Genomic DNA, 25,315 nt, shown 5'->3' on the forward strand with positions numbered 1-25,315 from the left:
GCGAATTACGAGTTGATTTGTTGTGTAATTGTGCGTGGAGTCTCCAAAACGGCAGAGGAAGCATTGCCTCCAATGGCAGTGTCAAATGGAGCTGGGGTCACATACTCAGTTGCCCTGTCGTCATCGATCACACATTGTTGCACTGTCCCTGTCGCCCAATAACACGGTCGCTTCCAGGTCTGAAAGCCTTCTCCCTGCTTTTGTCTCACAAAGTCTGCACTCAGGTGTCTCTTCAACCACCTTTCAACCTACTTATTTTCGCTGATATTTTGTATCCGTGTGTGGTTCAAAATATCATAAAAACTTCGTATTTACTTTCTTTGGTCGAAATAAAACATTGCACACTTGTATACGAATAAATTTAGTAGTATAATAATTTGCAGAATAACAAGGAAAAGTTCTGTTTGAATTCGCCTCTCAGGTTTTGCATCAATGTCATATTACTCGTTTGATCTTAGTGATGCCCGCTCCTCTATGTCTTTGTTCATTGCATAAAAGACTCTAAGCTGTCGATCTTAATGTTCTTCAACTATATTGCACCAGTATTTAACAAAAAGATGTTAAATCAATATGTAGCAGAATCGTTGCAACTGTTACTGTCAGTTATTATAATTAGTTTTTTTCTGACTGAAGCATCAATAATAGAATGAAGCACAAAGAATAAATTACAAGAGACATAAAACAAGTGATGTAAAGTAAAACTCTACAGGTGAAAATGCATGAAAGATTAACCACGAATTATGAAAAGCGGGCAACCTGAAAAACATTTGGAGTTGACTGAAGTTTATTTTTTTTGGTGCTGGGCACGGGAAAAAGCCGGCAGCTTTTATATAATTTTATATAATTAAAATTAAAAAAAATTGCAGACATTTCTTGATCTGAAATTACTTAAAAATTGAAAGGCCAGGTCATTTATTTCAGGAAACTCTTCTTTTGGCACCACTTTCCAGAATCAACAAATTCTTCTGAAGAAGTTAGTGACTTTGAAGATATTTTTTCTGCAAAGCATTTCTTGATGTGGATTGATTTTTCAATTGAGTTCCAACTGAATACTGGCAGCATAAGTCACTATTTCAGTCAATCTGATAGTAGGGCAAAGCTAGTGCGGTCCCACTCTGCGTTGTTGCCAAATTTATTCAAAATGGCGGCCATAGATGTGAAACATTGGAGTGACATCAAGGTGAGAATTTCAAATTTGGTGGGAAAATAGGTCAATTGGGTTACCTCAACCAACCTAATCCCCCTCCCTTCCCCCTTCCCCTCCCCATCTGGAAATTGGTGGGAAAAGGACTCAGTCTGTGCTGGGCTGCCAGACAGGACAGATGTAAGTATGCAGTGTGTTTCTTAAGCAATTTGAGTTGTCATAGATAGTTGTTCCGTCCAGTGTGTTCACCATTAGATCCAGAGTCCAGCTGACCCTAATTCACAGCTAAACCACCAGAGTTCATTGTCGGACCCCCTCTCGCCCCCTCTCCACTCTCGTGACATAATCCAAGATGGGCAAAAAATGTTGGGAAAAGGACTCGGTCTGAGTCTAGCTGCTGTACTGGGAGGACAGATGTAATTGTTCAATGCGTTCAATGGAAGAGATGTTTGTGCTGGAGGAGGAGGAATGGACTAGCTGTAGCCATACCTCTGAGGACTGTGTTGATATAAAAGATATTTGGTGAAGACAAATACACTTCATGCAATAATGAAGATGCAGCAGCAACAGTAGCAGCAGCAGCAGCAGCAGAAGAAGAAGAAGAAGAACCATGAAGCATCAACAGCAGTCACGACCAGCACAGCCCTGCAGAACAGTAAGAAACAGAAAAGTAAGTATCCCATATCACATCTTTGTCTGTAGCTACCATTATTATTGTTATTGGTTATTTTTGTGTCTTGGTCCATATACAATGCTTCCTCCTGTTTGTTCAGCAGTAGCCTTCAACATGTCCAAACCTGCAGGGGCAAGTGCCAATGTGATGACCTCTGCCATGTCTGGGCCAGTGGCAACCTCAGCTGCCATCTTGTTGAGACTGCACCGACCTCTGGACCTGCAGCAGCAACAAACTCCAGCATGTCTGAACCTGTAGTGAACAAGTAATGCACATAGCCCACTTGCTGGAGCAGAATGTGAAGCTGTTATTGCCTGTCCCACTCATCGATTTGTGTGATGGGGATGCACAATCTGCTACCAACACATCAAATGTTACTGGTGGTCCTAAGCAACTGAAAGATGGACGACAGTATCGGTCACCAGCATACGACCCATCCCAGTAGAGCGTCTCTGTGCTAGTGCAGACACAGAATGCAGATGTTGTGGATAAGAAGGTATCAAGTGTACCCATGCTTTTCAGTTCTATATACGATTTAACTCGTAGTGGAACAAAATGTGTAAATGTGGGTAGGGCTTGCATGTTAGAATATGAATTGAAATAGAAATCGAAGGGCGTTGAGGTGCCTATTTGTAAGTTCGACTGGGATTAAATAAGTTGTGCAGAGTGCTACATCAATTAGCAGATAACTATAGAATATTATTCAACTTGTATCCCCTGGACACTCGCCTCGCTGGTGTGACACTATCTACTATAACTGTGTACGATTACTCTGCACTATGTGTGTAATCAGGTGACAAGTGTGTTTATCTATGGCATGGCTCAATTATGAACTTATAAGATGTGGATATTGCGCTACGCCTTGCGTTGGAGAGATTGCGTCATTGGTTTCCAAACATAGACTCCGCATACAATGATGTTGTAAACTTTCTATATGTGCTCAGTGTATATGTTGATGATTTGGAGCAGTACCATTGTTTGCACATGAGTGCAAAGCGAAAAGAGAAACAGGTTAACTGTGCATGTGAGAAACTTGAGTATTGTGAGGTACCCCTCACTTTGAAGGTGAAACACGTGGAATTTATTGCATATCAAAAAGGTTTATTGGAGGAATACTACACAGGTGCAAAGAAGAAGATAAAGAAAGAGTCTGATGATATTTTTGAAATACTGTATCCAAAGCATGATATTTAAATAAATAATGTGTGTATATACAACGTGTTTGAAAAAGAACTCCCTAGTTTCAATGTGCCATAGAATCTGTATAAAGTGACATACACTATTCTAGTTTGTGGTGTTTGATTCATCAACTCTCGAAGTTTGGCTCTCCTGCAGTTGGCAGGTCTGCTTGACCTTGAGATGGCACCAGTGCTATTTTCTTCCTCTGTTCCCTCAGTTCAGTCCAGGTGTGTGTGCAGTACAGTGCAGAGCAACTCAGCAACAATGTGAACTCCACAACAGAAAGTGCAGTGTGTCATTTGGCTTGTGAAAACTTAGTTGTAATAGTGCAACATAATTTTAGACATCAGTATGGTAGTGACCCACATGCAGCAAAATCTATCTGTCATTGGCTAGTCTTTCAAGGAAACTCATAGTGTTTAAAACCAAAATCACCAGGTAGACTGAGAACTTCTAAAGATGTTGAACAGATCCATGTTTCATGTGTTTGGAGCCTCACCTCATTACAGTAACCATCTGCATGCGGCTCTTGACACTTGCTTTCCAGGAAAGTGGGTCGGCTCGGCTGGCCCAATACCTTGACCACCACAAAGCCCAGACTTAACCCCACTGGACTTTTTCTTTCGGGGTCGCTTAAAAATGTTGTGTACACTGAATAGATTAAAACCATCAGTCATTTATGGGAAAGAATTATCGTGGTGGTTGGGACAGTTACACCTGAAATGTTGGTGAATACTTGGCGAGAAGAGGAATATTGTCTCGACATGTGCAGGGCAACAAATGGATCCCACGTTCAGGACTACTGACATTAAACAAAACTTGAAGGACTTCTCTTTCATGATATGTACTCATTGACATAATTTTCCATTAATTTCCCCATTAAATCTATACCTAAAACTAGGGAGTTCTTTTTTAAACACCCTGTATGGCTGCATACTGTGTTTGTGTTTTACTTCATACCTCTCTCAATGTAGTCCAAGTATTACGCTTATTAATATCATTACTTTCATTGCTGCACCTATAATAATGCAGCAGCAGACAATTGCCTCAAACATCTCCTCACCAGTCACTGACAAAATGCATGATGAAGTTACTCATCATGGGTAAATATATAGCTGAATTCTCTGTGTAGCCAATGTAGATTAGTTGGTTAAGATATGGAGCTATAGACTAGACTCTAGCGACAAGATGGCGCAGATTAAAGTAGCAAGTGAGAACGATCGTGAGAAAAATGAAATTAATACCGGTAACAAGTGTAAACTGTGCGTAAAAAAGGTAGTGAAAGGCATTCGGTGTTCCATATGTATCTTTTGGTTCCATGAGAAGTGTTCGAAAGTGTGTGTAAAAGTTGTAACAATGATTTCGTGTGGTAATGTCAGGAGTGCATTACAGAAACGTGCCAACATGACGTCAATAAAGTTTTAACGGACAAAGACGAGTTAATAAAAGAACTCCAAAGCGAAATCGACTCGTTAAAAACTAAATACAAAGCTCTTAGTGAAAAATGTGCAAACTTAGAGAAGCAAGTTCCTCAAAAAGACCTTTGCCGTTTCAGCAATTCCGATGTAAACAATGACATGTGGCGCCGATCAAAAAACAGTGTATCATGGAACGTTGTGCAGAACAAAACTAAAAGTGCGAACGTATTAAGTGTCACAAATAAATTCGATGCTCTTGAACTTGAAGAAAAATGCAGTGAGATGAACAATGATAAAAGTGTTTTCCCACCTGTAGATGTGAACGATATAAGTGCATTCCCACCTCTAGATGCGAGCAATATAGAGAAGACGCGCGAACGAACAATACCTTTTCTACAAATTTTTCCAGAAGAAATGACCCAAAGAGACAAGTTAAAAGTGTAAATAAAAATGAACTACGCGCCATGAAGAAGAAAGAAACAAATATCGATGTATATGGAGACAGTCATGCCAAGGGACTTTCACAAGGACTTAAAAGTATCAATACTTCTCTGGCAGTTACAGGTATGATTAAACCAGGTGCCTACTTCAAAGAAGTGACGAAGAATATCACGAAAAATAACTATACCGGAAAAGACAATGTAGTGATTTGTGCTGGAGCAAATGACATCTACAAAGACAGTGCCATGAACATGATTTTTAAACAGCTCATAAGACTTACATTATTCTTAACAAATACAAATATTGTACTCGTGAACTTTAGCCACAGATATGACCTGCCTGAAAGCTCACCAATAAACAAAGAAATTCGTAGAATAAATGTTAAACTAAAAAGGACTTGCAACACATTTAGTAATGTCAGACTAATAGATGTCAGCTCACTTGACAGAACATGCTTTGCCAGACATGGACTTCGCTTGAACAGTAAAGGAAAGTATAAATTAGGAAAGATGATAAATGAAGCTATTAAATGTAAGTCCCAAAAGACCACCAGAGAACTAGGGTGGCATGAACCCACTATTGAGCCAACAGCAGCAGCCACCTCACCTGACCGCAACAGAAGTGTAACAGCCAGAACTGCAGATACATCCACATCAACACCCAAGAGGAAGGATAATGCTGCCACTCGCTCATCTGCCAGATGCAGGAAAGTGACTAGCTGTAGTGAAGATTTTTTATGAACTATTATGCCCCAGTCAGTGCCACAAAAACTGTAAATACAGAAGTATCAAATTATTTGCCTATCCTTGCTGACAACAGAATTTTAATTTTGCTTCCAAACGTACAGTCTATCAGAAACAAAACAGATGAAATAGGTGTATTCCTAATTTCAAACCCATGCCATATTTATTGTGTAAATGAACACTGGCTCACACCTGATGAGACTGCTCTGTATATCCCTGAAGGATTTGAGTTAGCTAGTTCACACTGCAGACACAAAAGCAGACATGGAGGAGTTGCAATTTTTGTCAATAAAAACTCTAACATTGAATATGTAGCACAGAAAGTTGATCATTTTTGCAAAGACCAAGTTTTTGAAATTGTTGTAGTGCTACTTCCAAAACAAAAGTTAGTGCTCATCTCTATTTATCGCACACCAAGCTCTGATACAAATCAGTTTATTGATCAAATAAAGACTCTGAATAAGTACCTACCTGTTGGTAAAATACAGGCACCACAAGATAGTATACATTGGTGAGATTAATATTGACATTCTACAAAACTGTCACATGTTTTCCAACTGCTAAGATCCAACAACTTGTACTGAGTGAATGACCAGCCAACACGATTAGCGGTATGCCTGGATAACGTAATTTCCAATTTAACAAAAGATGAATATCAGTATTGAGTGACAGATCCAATATTATATGATCATCATGGCCTATGGCTGATGGTCAACCATGAAACATACCCTATTCAGCAACCTAAACACATTAAGGGGAGCCGGAACAATGAAAATGACAAAATTAACGTTTCTTGGTTTTTTCATTATAAAATTATTTGGAGTTTTCTGAATAAAACAAATCAATTTTCACCCTTCTAAGTGAATACTACGTGCGTTTTTTATGACTGCAAAGTTGACACACCGCGTAAACGGTTGTAGCGACTTGGTATGTCACATCTAACGGCGCCGCTCGCTGGCTGAAGCAGGGTATCTTTGCGGAATTAGAGAGTGTTTTGTTTGCCAACGTTGTATGGCTTTATCTCTGTGACAAGTGACTATTCATATCGGTAAACATTAACTCTATACCATGTGTGTTGATTTGTGGAGCTTGCTTTGTGTTGCTTAAGGCCCGTCCACACGCAACGATCTGTCTGCGCAAATGTCTCTGGACATCACATCTGCGCAGACAGATCGTTGCGTGTGGACAGAAGATTTGCACCAACCTGAGGTGTGTGCAAACCTGGAAGTTGGAGTTGGAGGTTTGAGCGAAACCTCTCAAATCTGTGGGTTCAAACCACATCTGCACAGACGAGTTGGAGCGTGTGGACAGAAGATCGCCGCAAATCTGGCGCGAAACAGCTGTTTGCTCAGTCTAGTGTTTGAATTTGTGCGCACAGGGCATTAAAATGGCTGATAACTCGTCAGTGTTCTCGAGAGTTTGTTAGTGAGTTCATTGAAATATGTAGAAACCACCCATGTTTGTGGAAGATTAAAGTAAAGAATAAATATAGTGACCGAGACAAAAATACAGCAGCATACAATGCTCTAATTGAAAAATTGCGGGCAGTTGACGCCTTGGCAAACAGAGAAACAGTAATAAAAAATTAAATTCGTTGTGAACTGTTTACCGAAAAGAGTTATCCAAAGTTCAGAAATCTAGAAGATCTGGTGTTGGGGTAGATCAAGTATACCAGCCAATGTTATAGTATTTTGATCTGCTTGGCTTTCTTAAGTTTCGCCCTGCAAATCTCGCAGTAAATTTACGTGAGAAAACTGCTTTCGCTTTAGCAGCCACTGTCTACACCATTTTGACCGCTTTCTCTGTTTCCTGCGGTTGGTCTGAATGTTTTTTGCAACACAAGTGGCGAACACAGACCACAACAGAACTTCCTCCATTTCTATATTTCAGAATAACTGAATTAAATTTTTGACGTTTACGGGGAGCGTAGTCACTTGCCACTGATTTCTTTTCTACACCGACAGATGGCGGGCGAGTACTAGATTGGGGTTTGTGTCGTGTGAACACACCACATTTGCAGCGATCTTTTGCATGTACAGACATCTGCGCCGATGTCTGCGCAGACAGAGCGTTGCGTGTGGACCGGGCTTTAGCTGTTCAATTCTGTGTATTTGACGAATTTTGCTTGTACCTGTTTTATGTATTTGGTATGTGGATATCAATATGCCCGTTTCAGCAATGGAGTGTTTAAGAAAAGGCACAATGAATGGAAGAAGAAACCTTTTTTTGTTTCGAAGGGAGATGCTGCTCAGACTGCTTCACCGAGTACTCCAAATGAATGTGATAGAACTTCTTCCAGCAAGAAACTTCGTAACTGCAAAGAAAAATTTGAAAACTACAAAAGGAACAGTAATGATGTGAATGAAATAATTAACATTTCCGTGTTCTCAAATATTTTGAAACATAATATATTATGCCAAGTTTGCGAAGTAAGAGAACTGAAACTGAAAATAACTTCACACATTGGTTTGGCATGTAAAATGTTATTGAAGTGTAACGAATGTCCTGCAGAAGTTTCGTTTTCTAATTCTAACAGTATTTCTCACAGTGGTAATAGTGTATGATATAAACGTTAGGCTAGTGTATGGCTTGCATTGCATTGGCAACGGCAGTGCTGCAGGGGCAATGTTGTGTGGAATTATGAACTTGCCAAAACCACCAACCAAGTTTGGATATTATAATGAATTGGTGGGGTCTTCTGCTGAAGATATTGCTCAAGCAACAATGAAGAAAACAGTTGAAGAAGCTGTGACAGGTAATGGGAATTGTAGAGATTTAACTGTTGCTTTAGATGGATCATGGCAACGTATATGTCATATATCTCTAAATGGAGTTGTGACAGCTACTGATGGAGACAGTTGCAAAGTAACTGATGTTGCTATTCTCTCAAAACATTATAGATGTAAGGGCAGTACCAAGGACGAACATAGTGAAAGTTGTGAAGCAAATTTTCATGGCATGAGTGGAGCAATGGAAGTAGAGGAAGTGAAAGCAATTTTTTACAGGAAGAAGTGGTTCCTTCATCTTCGGAATCAAATCAAAGTCCGGGGAGAATGGTGGTTGGTACAGTACTTCCCAGTCCCTTCGACTGACAGAGCAGCCACAGCTTACGCTGTATGCACCCACGCATTCTCGTGCAAAATGATGAGTGGGTTGCACAGAAAGTGTCGCCACTTCTTTCGCAAAGCTGGTGGCAGGTCGCTCCAAAAACGAACCGTAATGCTGTGCACTGACAGTCTACCATGGAGGAATGTAATGCGTTAGGATAACACCATTACAGTCATACACGAGAATCACCATAACTTTAGACCGCTCCATTCGTGCCTTCAACAGAACAGGCTCTGCTAATGGTATACTACACCTCCCACATCGCTGGCAACAGGTTCTACACAGCGCTGGTGACTACTTTGAAGGACAGTAACAGGTGCAAACATGTAACTCTTTTGTATCAGTTGTGAATAAATAGTTGCCACTATTTAAGTTCCAACACTCGTATATGTATCATGTTTTTCTTGACGTTTACAAAGAAAAAGATGAATTTATAAGGAAGAGTTTTAAACATTCTTTTGTCAGTTCAGGTTCAGATGCAATGTTGTATGCTTTGACTTTAAAATAATGGTCATCTGTATTACCACCTGTAACACCTCCGTTTATTTATCCCGACCTGATCTGATCGAATAGCAGCCCAATAATTATTATTAATGTGACCGTGTACCTAATGGGGCTGGCAATCGGAATTGACTGCTACGGAAGTTGTTACTTTCCTGTTTGTCCTTCTCAAATGCTGTAATAATGAGATGTCTGGTAACAAGAAAAACACCAACACAGTTTCACTGATTACGAACCTATATTCGTCTCAAAAACACAAAAAGGAGGAGACAGCCACTGCCTTCGTCATACATATCTAAATACGGCTAATCTCAGCACAGGCCTCTTCATTTTCCATTATTCGTCACACGCTAATCCTTCACTGCAATCCAACACTGCAGTCCAACACTGCAATCCAAAGAGATGCCGGCGCGGTAGACGCGAAACCAATATATCGCCACTAGAATATCACTAATCACTTTCGTAACAATACTTCTTCACTTTCCCGATATTATTCTAGCACAAAGGGGTTAAACCGCAGCGATGGCAACTCCCTTTGTCGATAAAGCCTCGCATTACAACAACTGGCCTCCACACACCTCCACCCGCAACATGGCACTGACTCAACTCCACACTCGCTCTCGCAACACGACCTGTGCTGAGTGCAAATTTATAGTAAGGGCCTACGGACCCCTTACATCCCCGCCCTCGAAAACTTCTTTGGAGCCTCTGGCGTAAAAGAATCGGCAAGGGAATTAGATACCATTACATCTGAACAAAACACATAGTGTAAATAATTAATGAAATTACAATTCACCAAATAATCCCTCGACTCTGGTAGTGGGCTGCCTCCACAATAATATACTACAAAAGGTTAATACATCTCACAAACATGGCATTGTCCAAATCACAATTTTTTATCAAGCAGCAATAATCCTCTATAGTCCATATTGAATGTAACACACAACATACAATCAAGAATTATTACGTGAATACATGACATATGAATTATTATATTACAAATTAGTTGTTACAGGTTTTACACCCATTCTCAGGTAATCGTCGATATGAAATATGAAGTTCTAGTTATAGTACAGGGCTATTACAAATGATTGAAGCGATTTCATAAATTCACTGTAGCTCCAATCATTGACATATGGTCACGACACACTACAGATACGTAGAAAAACTCAAAGTTTTGTTCGGCTGAAGCCGCACTTCAGGTTTCTGCCGCCAGAGTGCTCGAGAGCGCAGTGAGACAAAATGGCGACAGGAACCGAGAAAGCGTATGTCGTGCTTGAAATGCACTCACATCAGTCAGTCATAACAGTGCAACGACACTACAGGACGAAGTTCAACAAGGATCCACCAACTGCTAACTCCATTCGGCGATGGTATGCACAGTTTAAAGCTGCTGGATGCCTCTGTAAGGGGAAAACCGATGGATCGGTCGTGGTGGAGATCATGATCAGCAATTCATGTCATGGCCTCCACGCTCTCCCAACTTAACCCCATGCGATTTCTTTCTGTGGGGTTATGTGAAAGATTCAGTGTTTAAACCTCCTCTACCAAGAAACGTGCCAGAACTGCGAGCTCGCATCAACGATGCTTTCGAATTCATTGATGGGGACATGCTGCGCCGAGTGTGGGAGGAACTTGATTATCGGCTTGATGTCTGCCGAATCACTAAAGGGGCACATATCGAACATTTGTGAATGCCTAAAAAAACTTTTTGAGTTTTTGTATGTGTGTGCAAAGCATTGTGAAAATATCTCAAATAATAAAGTTATTGTAGAGCTGTGAAATCGCTTCAATCATTTGTAATAACCCTGTACATCAGAAAATACAATGCAAATAAACATTGCCATTTTTCAAATGTCCGTTTAACAACTAAATGTTCTAAACATGTCTTACCCAACTACATCAAGGAGCTTGAACACTCTCCTTTCAGACATTCGCCCTAATCGAGTTCCCCTTCCTCACCTGGGTTATCCCTGTTCTCGTGTGAGTAGTACCTTTTTATGTTTTCCACATGCTCCTTACCATGCAGTCTCTTTGTCTGTGCATATTCCAACTCCACCATGTTAGGATGACCAATTTTTATAATCCTGTACGGTCCCTTATAAACGTGGATGAATTTGTGTATTTCAGAGTTTATTTTACTTGATTTTGCATGAACCTTTACTAGTACCTAGTCTCCCACTCGGTAAGTTATCGGTCTCACTAGCTTGTCGTGTCTTTCCTGTCTTTTCCTAGCCTTCTCCTTCATACTTAATTCCACTAGCTCCAATTTCCTTTCCCAGGTCAATGAATTTCCTGGTGGGTAGACTAGCAACTCGCGAAAAATACTGTCGGGTTCTTGATTGAGCAATGCTTCACATGGTGCAAACCCTGTAGAATCATGCGGGAGGTGATTCCTGACCCGCTCAAATTCTTCCAGATATTCTTTCCATGAACCATGCTTCCTATGACAGTATGTTCAGCATAAATGGTTCAATTCCTTCATTGTTCATTCTGCAGGGTTATAAGCGGTCCTATATCTAGAAATGGCAATTTGCTCTATTTTGTGTCCATTTAGCATCTCTGTCCACTCCTTTGACCTAAATTGTGACCCATTATCACTCAAAATTCGCTTAGGAATACACACCTTTCGAAAATAGTCTTTCTCAAATTGGTTAATGACGGCTCTACTAGTGGCTTTCTTTAATGGGTAAAATTTTATGTACTTGGAAACCAGTTCTTCCACTACTAAGATTTGTGTGTAATTCCCTCGTGAGGCAGGAAGTGGCCCAAAGAGATCCACTGCAACTATGTCCTTAATTGCTGTTGGTACAATTGGATGCATATATCCTTTGTGCTGTACTGTAGTTGTTTTAGATTTCTGACAAGTGTCACATGTACTCAGTATCTTACGTATACGCCTTCCCATGTTGCTGAATGCACAATCCAACTTCAACTTTTCCAGACACTTCTTCGGTCCATAATGTGCATTACTATAGTGTGTATACCAAATTAATTTTTCTACCACATGCTCAGGCACACAGAGTTTCCAGTTCTCCTCACTCTCCTTGTTTCTTTTATAAAGTATCCCATTATGAATACAATAAAATGTGCGAATTCTTTCCTCTCCTGCCCACCTGTATTTGTTTTTAATTGTCTTTAATTTCTCGTCCTCGTTCTGTTCCCTGCGCACATTCTTCAGGAACTTCCTTATGAATTCTTCATACTGTACTCCTTTCATCAGGTTAATTCCAACTCCTTCTCCTTCTGGTCTGTCCACCAACATTCCTCTCGAGTCAGTTGGTAATCTTGACAAGGCATCAGGTATTATATGGGTTGCTCCTGGCTCATAAATTATCTCGAAGTCATAGTCCTGTAGTGCCAGGGCCCATCGCGTTAGTCTGCTATACCTCAACTTGCTTGTGGTCAGAAATGTAAGGGCCTTATGGACAGTCACTACTTTCACATGCCTCCCGGCCAAATAATAACGGAAACGCTTAAACCCCCACACAATTGCCAATGCCTCCCTTTCAGTAATAGAATATTTCCTCTCCCAAGCATTTAAACTCCTGCTACCGAACGCTATTGTTCTTACATTCTCACCATTTTCGCTCCTCTCCATTTGGTACAAATGTATTCCCAGTCCATAGTCAGAGCTGTCTGCTCCCAAATAGAAATCCTTGGAAAAATCCAGGTGGTACAATATGTCTGCACTATATAGTGCTTTCTTGATATTCTCAAACTCGATTTGGCACTCTGCACTCCAATGCCATGTCATCCTCGCCTTGGTCAATTCCCTCATACTCAGGGCATTAAGTACGGATACTTTTACAAATTTTCTATAAAACTCACAAACCCCAAAAAATGCTCGCAACTGCTTCTTACTATGGGGGGTCGGAAAATTACTAATTGCCTCCATTTTACTAGGATCAGGATAGATACCCTCCTCTGATATTATATGGCCCAGGAATTTTAATCTTTGATTTGCCAAATTCCGACTTGTCCAGGTTTATAGTTGCCCCTGCGGTTTCAAAAGCTGCCAAGACTGCATCCAATCTATTCAAATGTTCTTCCCATGATTCACTTGCTATCAAGAGGTCATCCACATAGACGGTGACCTTTTTAAGTAACTCCTCGCCCAGTATCTTATCCATCGCTCTTATGAATTCAGACACTGACACATTAAGCCCAAACGGCAACACTTTAAATTGATAGCACCTCCCTCCATAAGTAAATGCTGTATACTGGCGGGACCCTGTGGCCAATGGTATGTGCCAATAACCAGCAGTTAAGTCGATACTACTAAGTACCTTCGCTCCTCGGAATTTTTGAATTAGTTCTTCTATAGTCTCAGGCTTGTCTCGCTCCGGCTCGATGATCTTGTTCACTGTTCGTGCATCCAAAACTATCCTCACCTTTCCATCCTTCTTATCAACAACAAATAGGGGGTTGTTATATTGACTGTTGGCCCTCTCTATAACACCAAGGTCCATCAACCTCTGTATCTCTTCATCTACTGCTCTTCTTTTCGCCTGGGGAATGGAATACTGTTTTATATTGAACAGTTTATGGTTCTTTATTTTTAGCTTACACCCCACCTCTTTCATGATATCTGGCCATTGAGAAAACACATTATGACGCCTGTATAACACTGTGGCTAATTTCCTCTTAATTTCCCCATCTAGGTGTGTCATTTCCTCCAACTTTTTACTGATCTTATCCTCTTTACGTCTATCCTTTCGTGCTAATCCCTCAAGGTATATCAACACTTCTTCTTCTAGTTCCTCTTCCCCGTATCCTATTGTGGGTTCCTCTTCATAACACAAACTTATCCTTTTAAATTCTTCCTCTTCTTTGATTGCACTACCCTCAGCAAACTTTAACCTCTTCTCTTCTCCCTTTCTTCCTTTGACCTTGATAGTACCTTCATCAAAACTCACTACTACATCAACTTCATTCAACCAATCTATTCCTAAAATAATTGATGTGTTCAGTCCAGCCACCACCAAAAATGTTACTATGTATTCTTCTCCCTCTATCTCGAAGGTAATCAACACTTGTTCTTTAATAGGTTTACTCCTCGCACCCAACGCATTCACAATTCTCACTCCACTCACCGGGAAACTAGGCAAGCTAATGTTTGCTTTCAGTACCTGTTCATATAACCTCTTGGATATTGCACATGCTTCACTTCCTGTATCGACTAATGCCTCGATATTCAGTCCACATAGCTTGATCCCTATCATGGGTAGTACGGGTTCTTTGGGAATCCTACTTCTTTCCTCCAGTAGATCTCCTCTTAGATCTCCACCATTGTCGTGTCTTAGTAGGTTTATTCTGGTCCTTGTAGCTCTCACTCCTGACCGGACCTCATCTGGAGCGTCATTCAGTTTTCTGGTCTCTCCGCCACTTCTATATGCACTGTGTCATTCATTCGCCTATCCCTTCCTCTCTCATGATCTCTTGGTTCTTCACTCCTTCTCCAGTCATTTCTCCATTGCCGTCCTCCACCATGGTTCCTATACCCATTGCCACCACCTCTTCCTCTATAATTAGACGAATTATTAAAAGGATTCCTTTGGTCACTACGTCCCTCTCGGTTTTGATCATTAGCTTGATTGTGTTCCTGTGATCGAACAGATTCCAACTGTTCCAGTATCTCCATCAAGGCCTCCCTATCTTTAATTAGGCTCCCGGATACAGTTTCTTGCATTCTCTGGCTCAATCTTCTTTTTATCGCTGATATCATTATGTCATCACTCAGGGGTTGTTCCAAGGTCTCGTTCAATTCCCACAAATGTTCGGCAAACTCTCTCAACTTTCCTCTCCATGTATTAAGTGACTTGCGGTGTAGTAGGTCCTCAATTGCTGCACACTGATGACTTTTGGACCAGTATTTCTTCAAGAATTCCCCTTCAAACTGATCAATACCAGTAGTCCCTTCCTTCTTCCCGACTCCCCAAGTGAAGGCCTCACCTTCCATCCTATCTATTGCAAATTGAATCTTGTCTGCGTCTTTGAAATGTGCTGGGAAAACTCCTTTTAACCATTTCATAAATATCATTGGGTGTAACCCTCCTTTCGGTTTAAACTTCTGCCCTGTATTATTTTGGATGTACCGATTATCACTGCTCATCAAGGTAACGACTCTACCTTCCCCAACAGTTGAAGTGGCATTGCTAATTCGTTTATCAATTTCTTCTGTCTTGCTCTCCAATTGTTGCACTCCCTGTTGTAATTGCCTGACCTCCATTGCAACCCTCTTGTTATCCTCTTCCCGTTGCACGGCTATAGCATTTCTCAGATTGACAGCCAGTTGGTTTTGCCTATCTCCTATCCCCTTAACCGCATCATTGCATTGTTTCTGCATCTGTGTCACCTCGGCGATTCGATGATTGCAATTTGTTTCCACTTCGGTGATCCTTTCTCCCAATTCGGCTTTAGTTTCTTCAATATTGTCTTCTATCTTTTTCGTTAACTTTCCTTCCATCTTCTCCACGTCTCCCTGGACTTGGTCTATACTCTTCTGTAGCTTACTCTCTCTCTCGCTGATGTCCATCTTCAATCGTTCTTGTAACTCCTGCATTTCCTTCTTCAGATTATATTCTATCTTCATTTGCGATGTTTTGATCTCTTGTGCTATAGTTTCCTTAAATGATTTTTCTAAGCTTTCTTGTAAATCTTCCTTTAATGATTTGCGGAATATTTCTTCCCTTTCTATAGTTTCTTGTAAATCTTTCTCAAATGATTCTCTAGTTTCTTGTAAATCTTCCTTTAATGATTCTCTAGTTTCTTGTAAATCTTCCTTCAATGATTTGCGGAATATTTCTTCCCTTTCTCTAGCTTCTCGTAAACCTTCCTCTACTGATTTGCGGAATATTTCTTCCCTTTCTCTAGTTTCTTGTAAATCTTCCTTTAACGATTTTCTAGTTTCTTGTAAATCTTCCTTTAATGATTTGCGGAATATTTCTTCCCTCACTTTTGTTGCCTTGATTTCCTTTAGCAAGTCTGCCAACATCGACCGCATATCTGCACCCTCCGAAACTGACTTATCTCTCGTCGTTTGTCCCAGTGTCTCGGGGTAACTAGTTGAATGTGCTAATGGGCTTTCTAAATACAATCCATAATCACTGATCCCTGAATCATCTCTGTCTTCCTGTCCTATCCCTTTCCTTTCAACTACTGCCTCACAAACCTGCTTATCTTCAGTAGACATGTTTGGTTTATTTTTAATGCACAGGCAAGTAATATAAAATAACCTCTAGTAACCCAAAACACTCCTAATTACCGCTAAACTAATCAAACAGTACTGCAATATCTTCAGTTAATCCCAAAATTGATACAATACGTATGAGTACTGAACATAACGACTCTCAAAACCTAATAACTTCAAATATCAATTTTCACATACACAGTTTATGTAAAATGTTTTAAATAAAACAAATCACACCATTCATTAAATCTATAAATGTAAAATCCCCAAAAACAATGAGCATATCTGTATAATCACCATTTAGACATCGCAGTATGCATAAATAAGTATGCTATATTTCAGAGTATGTTTCGCAAACTTTTCGGAAATTACTGTAATTGGGCACTTCTCCTAAGGTGAAACACAGTTTAAAACTGTTTATTTATCGTGAAGACAGTATACTGCAATTTAATGTTATGCTAACCAGTTGTCTTCACTCACCAACTGACGTTACCATGAGTCGCGATGTTTTGACGTTTGAAGTGGGCGTGGCGCTGTACTGCCGCCGGAGCCACGTGAAGTCGCACTGAGGATCTGTGGCGAGTCGTCGTAGTTCTCTGTCGGCCGCTCCGTGGTGCTGCAGGCGGGCGTAGTTTGTAGTTCGGCCGCTAGATGCCGGGTTGGCGCTCGGTGTCTCGAAGTCGCGCTGACCGCTGCCCAGTCAAGACCACCCATGGAGGTAAGAATAAGGGGAGATGGCGCTACGTATCCCAGCTGTACTACGTTTTGAAGCCATGGGGGCGTGGCTCGCTGCCATGACACTCTGACCAAAACATTGCCAGTGTGCTATAGCGCTGCGTGTATTAAAGTCGCTAATTGCACCATACACGCATGTAACGTCATCAGATTGGTTGTTTCAAAGTTTTTGTGTAAAATAAAATCTCGTAAAGGCGAAATTCCGCGTTTCTTCTGATTAAAAATAGTTTTTAATGTAATATTACGAATGGCTAGTCTTCAATGTAAACGATACAATTTTGTTAATTCAATAATCAACGTGTATCACAAACTAGGGTTCTTTCTTTACTTATTCTTACAATCATCTGATTGGACGAAGCAATGCCAGATTTACGAAAAGCGACGTCGTCTTTTCCGATTTTCGTGACATACAAACCAAAACTTTTCAGTTGTTTGAGTTCAGAATGATGTATTGTAACAGCTATTTACTAATGTGTAACAGACTGATTGCGGTTCTGCCCACCACCTATATCTGAAGAGGTAACCAAGTCTTTGTTGTTAATTATTTAAACAATGAAGCAGCAGATAAATAAGTCTGATAAAATAACTCAATGTGAGTTAATGTTTAGCCAACAACCTGTCACATTGTGCACAACTTCATTCTGTTGTCAAGTGGAATATAACTGCGGAGAATCCCAAGAAATATAGATTAGGTGTTTGTTATACACAAAACAGGTACTTTCAGTTTGGATAACATTGACCCTGAGGAAGAAAACAAAACACTTTGCCATACAGTTCATACACACTTCAATACATATCCACATTTCTTCTCTTAAGTGATATGCAGCAGCTCTAATATGACACTACGGCACTTTTTTTTAGTAACTAACAAATCAACTGCAGCAGCAGCACTTAAATGACATGTCTGTTAGCCAAGGCAGTATAACAGTGTTCTAATTTTCATCTGCTATGGGACTCATTTTAATATTAGTAAGGAGTTCTACTTATTGCTTACTTACCTTAGGTTGCAATTTCTTATTTTGGTATGGAAGAGATTTCTAACAGGGCAACAATGTCCCAGTGTTTTTAGGTAGCTTAGGCATAAACCATTCTACATTGAGCTTTGTTTATGTCATTCCCTATTTTATAATTTTCATTCTTTTAAATGCAAGCCTTTCTTGTCAAGTTGACAGGTATTTACAGTGGTACAAAATGAAATGATGAAGGGATTGAGACAGATCATGTAGCAAAACTTTACATCATAGTTTGAGAAGTGTGAAATGTCTCAATCAATAAGCAGAAGCTTCATTGCCTGCCAATGACAAAGTTTTACTGACATTGAAACTAGGATTTGCTTTTGAAATCATTGTCCTAATAAAAATATAGGCTATATATTCCTTATTCAATCATAAAAAGTATGGGAACTGGGAATGAAATAAAGCATAAAATTAGGTACTATATTCAGAATTTTATTCCAGCAAAAAAGCTTTTCTTGATCTGTTGTTATCCACTTTGTTGAACTGCTTGTTACAGGTATACAGAAAAATTATTACAATGTGACTTTTCAGTTAACTGCCTTTTTCACAAGATTGTGGAATTTAAAAATAACACAGTACTATGTAAAAAAAAATTATATGAAATTGTAACAAAGTCCACATCATTGCTTGTTGAGAATGAAAGAAATGTCTCAGTCTCCTGACTGATACAAATGTAATACTATTTACCATTCCACATACATATGATTTATCACAGTGGTCTTGCATAAACCAGGAAAGTAGTCAAGCAAACAAACATAAGAAAATATGCAATCATTTATAAAATATGTCTTACTACAGATATAAATGTTGTGGGCTGTAGTTTCTGTATAACACATGGGTTACATTTCAATGGATTAGGGGAGATTCTGCTAGAAAATTTAGTGCGCAATGAAGTAGTGAAAAACCAATAACGCTCACCTGCGAACATTACTATCTCTCATTTTTTGAGGCTAAACCACTGTTGGACTAGATCACAAAAAAATATAATTTGTAATGACACACAAGCAAAAACCATAACATACCACACAATAATGGGAATGTATTTCAATGTGCCAAAAATGAGGCAATTCTATTTCTCATTAACATGTTGTCACTCGTGGAAACTTAATTAACAACACTGGCTAGAACATACTGCAGCATACTCTGCCAAACAATGGCTAAATATTTCAAAAAGAAATGTATGTCCCATTTGGAAGCACACAGATCACAAGCTATTGCAAAACTAGTACTGCATACTGGTATGGTGGAGTATCAATCACTTGGAAACACACTACATATAATGTAGTTCGAAATTTTGGTTTGAGAAAGATATATTTGGAAGGTATTACACACACACATACAATTATAATTGTCTGACTCCATCACACACCAGGAACAAATTTTCGTAGATATCCTGAATATGCTAGTACTAATAGTTTGAAGATACACACATCACAAACATTTTGTAGCTGGTTATAACAACATAGACATAATGGAAAAGGAAGAATGTGCATCATTTATTAATTACAATAAGGTTACATTCCCAGTGTGCCTCAATATAATGAGTGCTTTATACAGGATGCCTCACACACTAGACCTCTGTGTACAAATATCAGTTACTGACCTTTAAAGAGTACCAGTTTTGTATAGGTTGTCCTGATTTTATTTTCATGCAATGCATCACTTACTCTTGGCTGCATGTTTTTGCCGTGTCAGGAGGTATCGTGTGGCAATTGCTTTAATCAGCAGTATCATATGATTGTCCAAGGGATGCTGATTTTTCATGTGGTCTGCTAACTCCTTAAACACTGGCTTGAATATGAATTCACTACGCACCTCAGACACACATTTGGAAAACTGATTTTTCAAAGGAACTTTAGAATTACCTGTAGTATAGCACTTGAACACTTTTTCTCCACACACACAGATGTCAACAACATCATTCGATGGTAAAACCAACCATCTCCTACTCTTTCTATGAATGAGAGAATAAGCAACATGTCTACCATCCCCTCTCAACACGGATAAACATGGCTCACATTTTAAGGTTTTCTCTAAGTGACGCACCACAAATCCAGCTATATATACTACAATATGGACTGCCACTTCAGAGAGATAAATTCCAGTAGCAAAGCAATCGTGGTCGTTGTCAGTTGTTGCTGCACTATTTTCCGTGCTTAGTAACTGCCACCGTTCCGAAGTGTTAGCCACTTTCTTCTTAAGTCATCGCTTAGACTACTGAAGAGCTTTAATTTGTTTTTTGTACCGATCAGTTTTTCTTATGAGGTGTTCACACTTCGTCTTCAGTTCCTCACTTTCAGAGGATGTCTGACTACGTTCTGGTGGTCCTGGAGTGTACTCAGGAACAAGAGCAGGAACTTCTTCATCCTGCACTCTGCTGATGGCAGCCAAAACTGAAGATGGAAAGGAAGAGCTCTCCTTCCGCAATGGTGGCTTTCTCTTCTTGTCTCCCTAAATGAAATAAAAGGATGGAAAACATTAAGAGCTGTTTTTAACAGATGGTTGAAGGTGTTACAGTCTTTGTCATGAACAGCATGTTACAGCCTACTAATTACTCCTATTCTTAGTCCTTGTGTTCCGCAGACAACTTGAAATGCCTCCCATGTGCGAAGCTACAAGTAATACACACTTATTGAAAAAATATAAACTTTGAACATGTAAAATATTTCTGCTGGGGTGTCTTGTTTAACTATCACACTGTATCGCTATGGGTGCTGTCAGTTAACAAGTTCTCAATACAACTGGTCCAACAGTTAAAGATATAAAATTGTGTGTTATATCTAATTTTGCATTAGTGGTTGGTGCATATTCAATGTTCCACAGTAGTGGATAATGTTAACAAGAAGGTACTGCCAAAGCTTTTTTATCAATGGTATCTTTCAATGGAGAATGTCAATGAATAGTGCATCAAACAAAAGAAATGTTCATTTGCTGTGCCTAATACAGAGTTATATTTAACACAGCCCAAGTGTTAATTTCTGTGACTTCACTAAATAATTATACCAGACAAACTTGTTAGCTTCAGCAGTCTCATAATCTAAACAGCGAACCTGAACTTTCTTCTCAAATATTCTCTTGTGTGCAGAGGCTGATGCTCATCAAAAAGGAGTTTCATAAATTTGTTTCTACATGACAATGTGGAGAAACAGATTATCTCTTTATAACATACTGTGTAGCTGCAGAAACACTTCAGTGTTCCAGCACGTCCCCTCTTAAATTCTATATACAGCATGGAATAATTCCTAGGCAAAAGCTATGTGTAAGGACCTAATCAGGTGGAAAGTGAAATTAATGTATTCAAATGACCTGAAGGAATCCTCCCAAAATAAACATATATAAGTAAAACTAGAGCTGTATCAATTACTCCTAAAACATAACTGCCATTAACTAGCAAAGACAGTGCAATAAAAATGTTGTACAACACAGTAGACCAGACAAAGTGAGATGTTCACAAACTACTGCCTTAAATATTCACATAACTGATATAATTTACTTCACACGTGTATTCCATTACTTTCAGAGTTAGAGCTAAATAATAGAAACTGAAAACTAAGTTAGCTATACTCTCCCTCCAAAGCCTCATAAATACATCTTGTTTGTAATACGTTCTGGGACATTTCAGTTACGTTACACTACTGGGAAACACTGTTCATTACCACCAATATTTACTGAAATACGGTACATAGAATGGCAAATCTACACAGTGTCCTGTTTAGGCCTATACTTTACGCCAGTTAATGTAGTGTTAGCTTTTAATTTGGTACATGACGAAGACAAAGTGAGTTACTCAACACTTCGATTATCGACGATACGTACGTATTATACTGAAACGTGACTTGAAAACTAAGACTTTAATTCTTTGAATTAACATACCTTTTGCAAATGTTTTGCGCGTGTAGGGAAAACTGATGGTACAGCATTTTCTCGGAGACTTACTGTTGAAAGGGAAGTTCGGTCTATGTCCTCTTCTCGGAAATGCTGAGAACATATAGTGCTCCATTTAGACGCACGCCAATTCTTCCTCCTCACGGCATTCTCCCACAGCGCTTTCCGACTTTCATTTTTAGGAAATCTAAAATCATACAGGAGAAAAACACGCTATAGTACAAATACCGATGTAGCACATGTTCTTTCACAATGAAGTTGTAAAATCACACTTAACGAGACAACTTACACATGAAATGTTATTCCCTTCGATTTCGCATCACAATCAGAACGATTCGTACACTTGAACACCACACAAGTCACCATAATAGCGCAAAATCCTTCCAAAAGCGAGCGACAAGCATATACACACAAGCTTACAGCAGCAATGTTTTGGTCGGACTGAGATGGTTACCCTCGGCTTGACATAGCTTCGCAGCTGTGACATCACGGCGTCTCCCTCTATTCTTACCTTCATGAGACCACCCATTGTAGGTGGTCTTGGCCCAGTGTAGTGCGTCTGCGTCTAACCTACTCCTTGCACAGGTAGTTGGGATGACGTGTGAAATCACCTCGCGGATCGAAGCTCTTTGGCGCAGCTGCTGCGCGGGTCTGCGTGACGTCATTCAACAATCGCGTCGCCACATAAATTGTCGCCTGCATAACAGTTTATGGGTCCACATGAAGTTGCTCGATTTTCATTATTCAAAAAACAATATCAGTCATAACATTACTACTAAACACTTCTTTAAAAGCTTCTGTGACGAATTCTTAGCTCGTTTTGTTGTGGTAATGTTCACACGTGTCTTCCCAGATAGCACAGTAAGCCGGTTTCAAACTTGTTTCCAGATGTAAAGTTCAAGTATATAAGCTTGATCAAAGCTGGAATATTCAGGCCTGTTAGTTGGATTCAAGCTTGAAACAAACATCAAAGTTGGCAGGGTTCAAGCTATATTTCAAGCTTGACTTATCAAGTTTGGCTCCAGCTGTATCTACACACGTGGAATACAGCCTGGTATTTACAGCTTGTTTTAAGCTACATAATTATTAATCTGAATTTATTGAACCTAATTAATTAAATAAATATCAGAATGGAAATGGTGTGAAAAAAATTATCAAGACATGTATGTTTAAAAAAATTTATTTTCAAAGTGTTTAAAATTGTTTTATTTTAAAATTTAATTATTCTGAAGCCCCTCCAGCCCCAGTACACAGACCAGAGCAGGATCAAATATCGCTGACTTCTGCTGGTATAATGATCCTGTAACAGGTAAAAGAAAATGTTAGCCATACCTAAACGTAAAAAATGTAAAAAGTTGAAACTGATCAACCTAAATATAGTTTATGCCCCAGATTAGCAAAATAACTTCAAATTTGATGTAGTAAGAATCATTAACTAGTATAAACGTCACTGAGTAAGCAGCTGCTTCTGGTGACTTCATTCCAAAGAGTTTTTAAAGTAATTTGAAATAACTTTTTGTTTGAAATTTTGAAAGTAAAGATGACATTTGGGTAATTTTGCGATGACTTCATGAAGAAGCCACACATCACTATTTCTAACAGTTTCAGGGCCATTTAATCTGAATTATAAAGAAACAATTACTTGAAATCATATACACCTCATACTGTAAGCTTATAAGGCAACTACCGTTTGGAAAAATGTAGACGTTTTATTCTATCCACAATTATATTTTAGTGAGTAAAACTGAATCAAAATGAAATTAAAGATGAAACTGAAATGAATTTAAGAAATTACCAGTTCAGTGGAACTGTAATGTAAAAGATCAAAAAATGTTCTCCTTGTCATATTTTAATATTGCCTTTTATTAGATTTCAGCCATATTACAAATAACAATAAAAGTAAGAAGTACCAGTAGGCCTTGCAGTATTATTTCACCTAGGGAACAACAAAATTAAGAGCAATTGAAGACCAGTCAAAGCTACATTAATAAAAAAGACTGACACCTATGTAGTGACTGGTTCTTGATGCACTTTTCCCGTTCACCATATCATTACTATTTGTATTAGCAAAGAAACTTTGCACACTTCACGATTATTCATTCATGGTGTGACACATGCGAGTATTTACAAGTAAACAAATGTAATAGGGCGATATATGTAAAAAGGCGAGATTTCAAAAAGGTAAAACAACATTAAGTTTTAATTTATTGGCGCCACGTGCTAGAGAGCTAGTTTAAAATGACCTCTTTTTGCTGAACAACTTGTAATATGTTTTCTTAGCTGGTAATCCATTTCACTTTCATCCAGGTTCAATTTTTCTACGTAAAAGAATATGATATTTCTTTATTACATAATAATATTTAACGTTTGTAATATTAACGTACCACTAGAGAAAAAATGCACCAGCGTACCTGTAATACACTATATATCTTCTTCAGACCCGGTGCAGCAGTAAGGCAGGGGACGCCACACACTTTCTGAACTATTTTCCAGTATAAAACAAACTTCACAACAGTCAACAATCATTAACGCACATCACAAAAATAAAATGGCCGTAAACCTAGCAGAGTCAGTGCAACTGCAAGGCTTATAAACGCTTGTGGCGCTTCCCGTGGACGTCTATGAAAGCTATGCTGCGCGCGCATCTGCTGTACAGCCTTCCAGGGAAATTACAGTTTATTTCAAGCTTGGGAAAATTATTTTAATTCAAGCTAAATTTTTACAGCTTGATGTAAACTGTGCAACAGGTTGATTTTTCAGTCTTGAATTTTCAACTGAACCTAAACTCAATATCCACCTTGAAATAAGCTGTGTAACAGGTTGATTTTTCAATCTTGAATTTTCAACTGAACCTAAACTCAATATCCACCTTGAAATAAGCTTGAGTGCTAGCTGGGTTCTTTGGTGTTCACTTTTCACAGTTTTTCGTGCGGATTTACGCGTTTGCACATTATAACACAGTTTATCGACACTACTACTCTCATCTAATATGGCGGAAAAAACAGTTTATTCACAATCGTAAGATGCTATTACTTCGTATTGTTCTAAATGCACTGTTTCTTGTCGCGATTTTAAAGTTTATGCTCTGTCTTGATCCGAAATTGGAAAACATTTTCTCGCGTTACGCAAGATAAAATTACCTATTGTTCTTACTATTCGTCTGAAGATTGCACTTGTCCTTTCACGGTAAGCCAAGGTGTAACACCTCTGTTTATTTATCCCGACCTGATCTGATCGAATAGTAGCCCAATAATTATTATTAATGTGACCGTGTACCTAA

The 25,315-nt window shown here is 39.1% G+C and overlaps 1 protein-coding gene across 1 annotated transcript; it reads right to left on the bottom strand.

The window, feature by feature from the left end:
- Positions 1 to 14,572: 14,572 nt before the first annotated feature.
- Positions 14,573 to 16,402, bottom strand: LOC124597937 (myosin-4-like). The gene has a single exon (XM_047135970.1). It carries the CDS (start codon positions 16,400 to 16,402, stop codon positions 14,573 to 14,575), a length of 1,830 nt encoding a protein of 609 aa, XP_046991926.1.
- Positions 16,403 to 25,315: the final 8,913 nt, after the last annotated feature.

This window comes from Schistocerca americana, chromosome 1 (assembly GCF_021461395.2).
Source record: "Schistocerca americana isolate TAMUIC-IGC-003095 chromosome 1, iqSchAmer2.1, whole genome shotgun sequence".
NCBI classification, from domain to species: domain Eukaryota; kingdom Metazoa; phylum Arthropoda; class Insecta; order Orthoptera; family Acrididae; genus Schistocerca; species Schistocerca americana.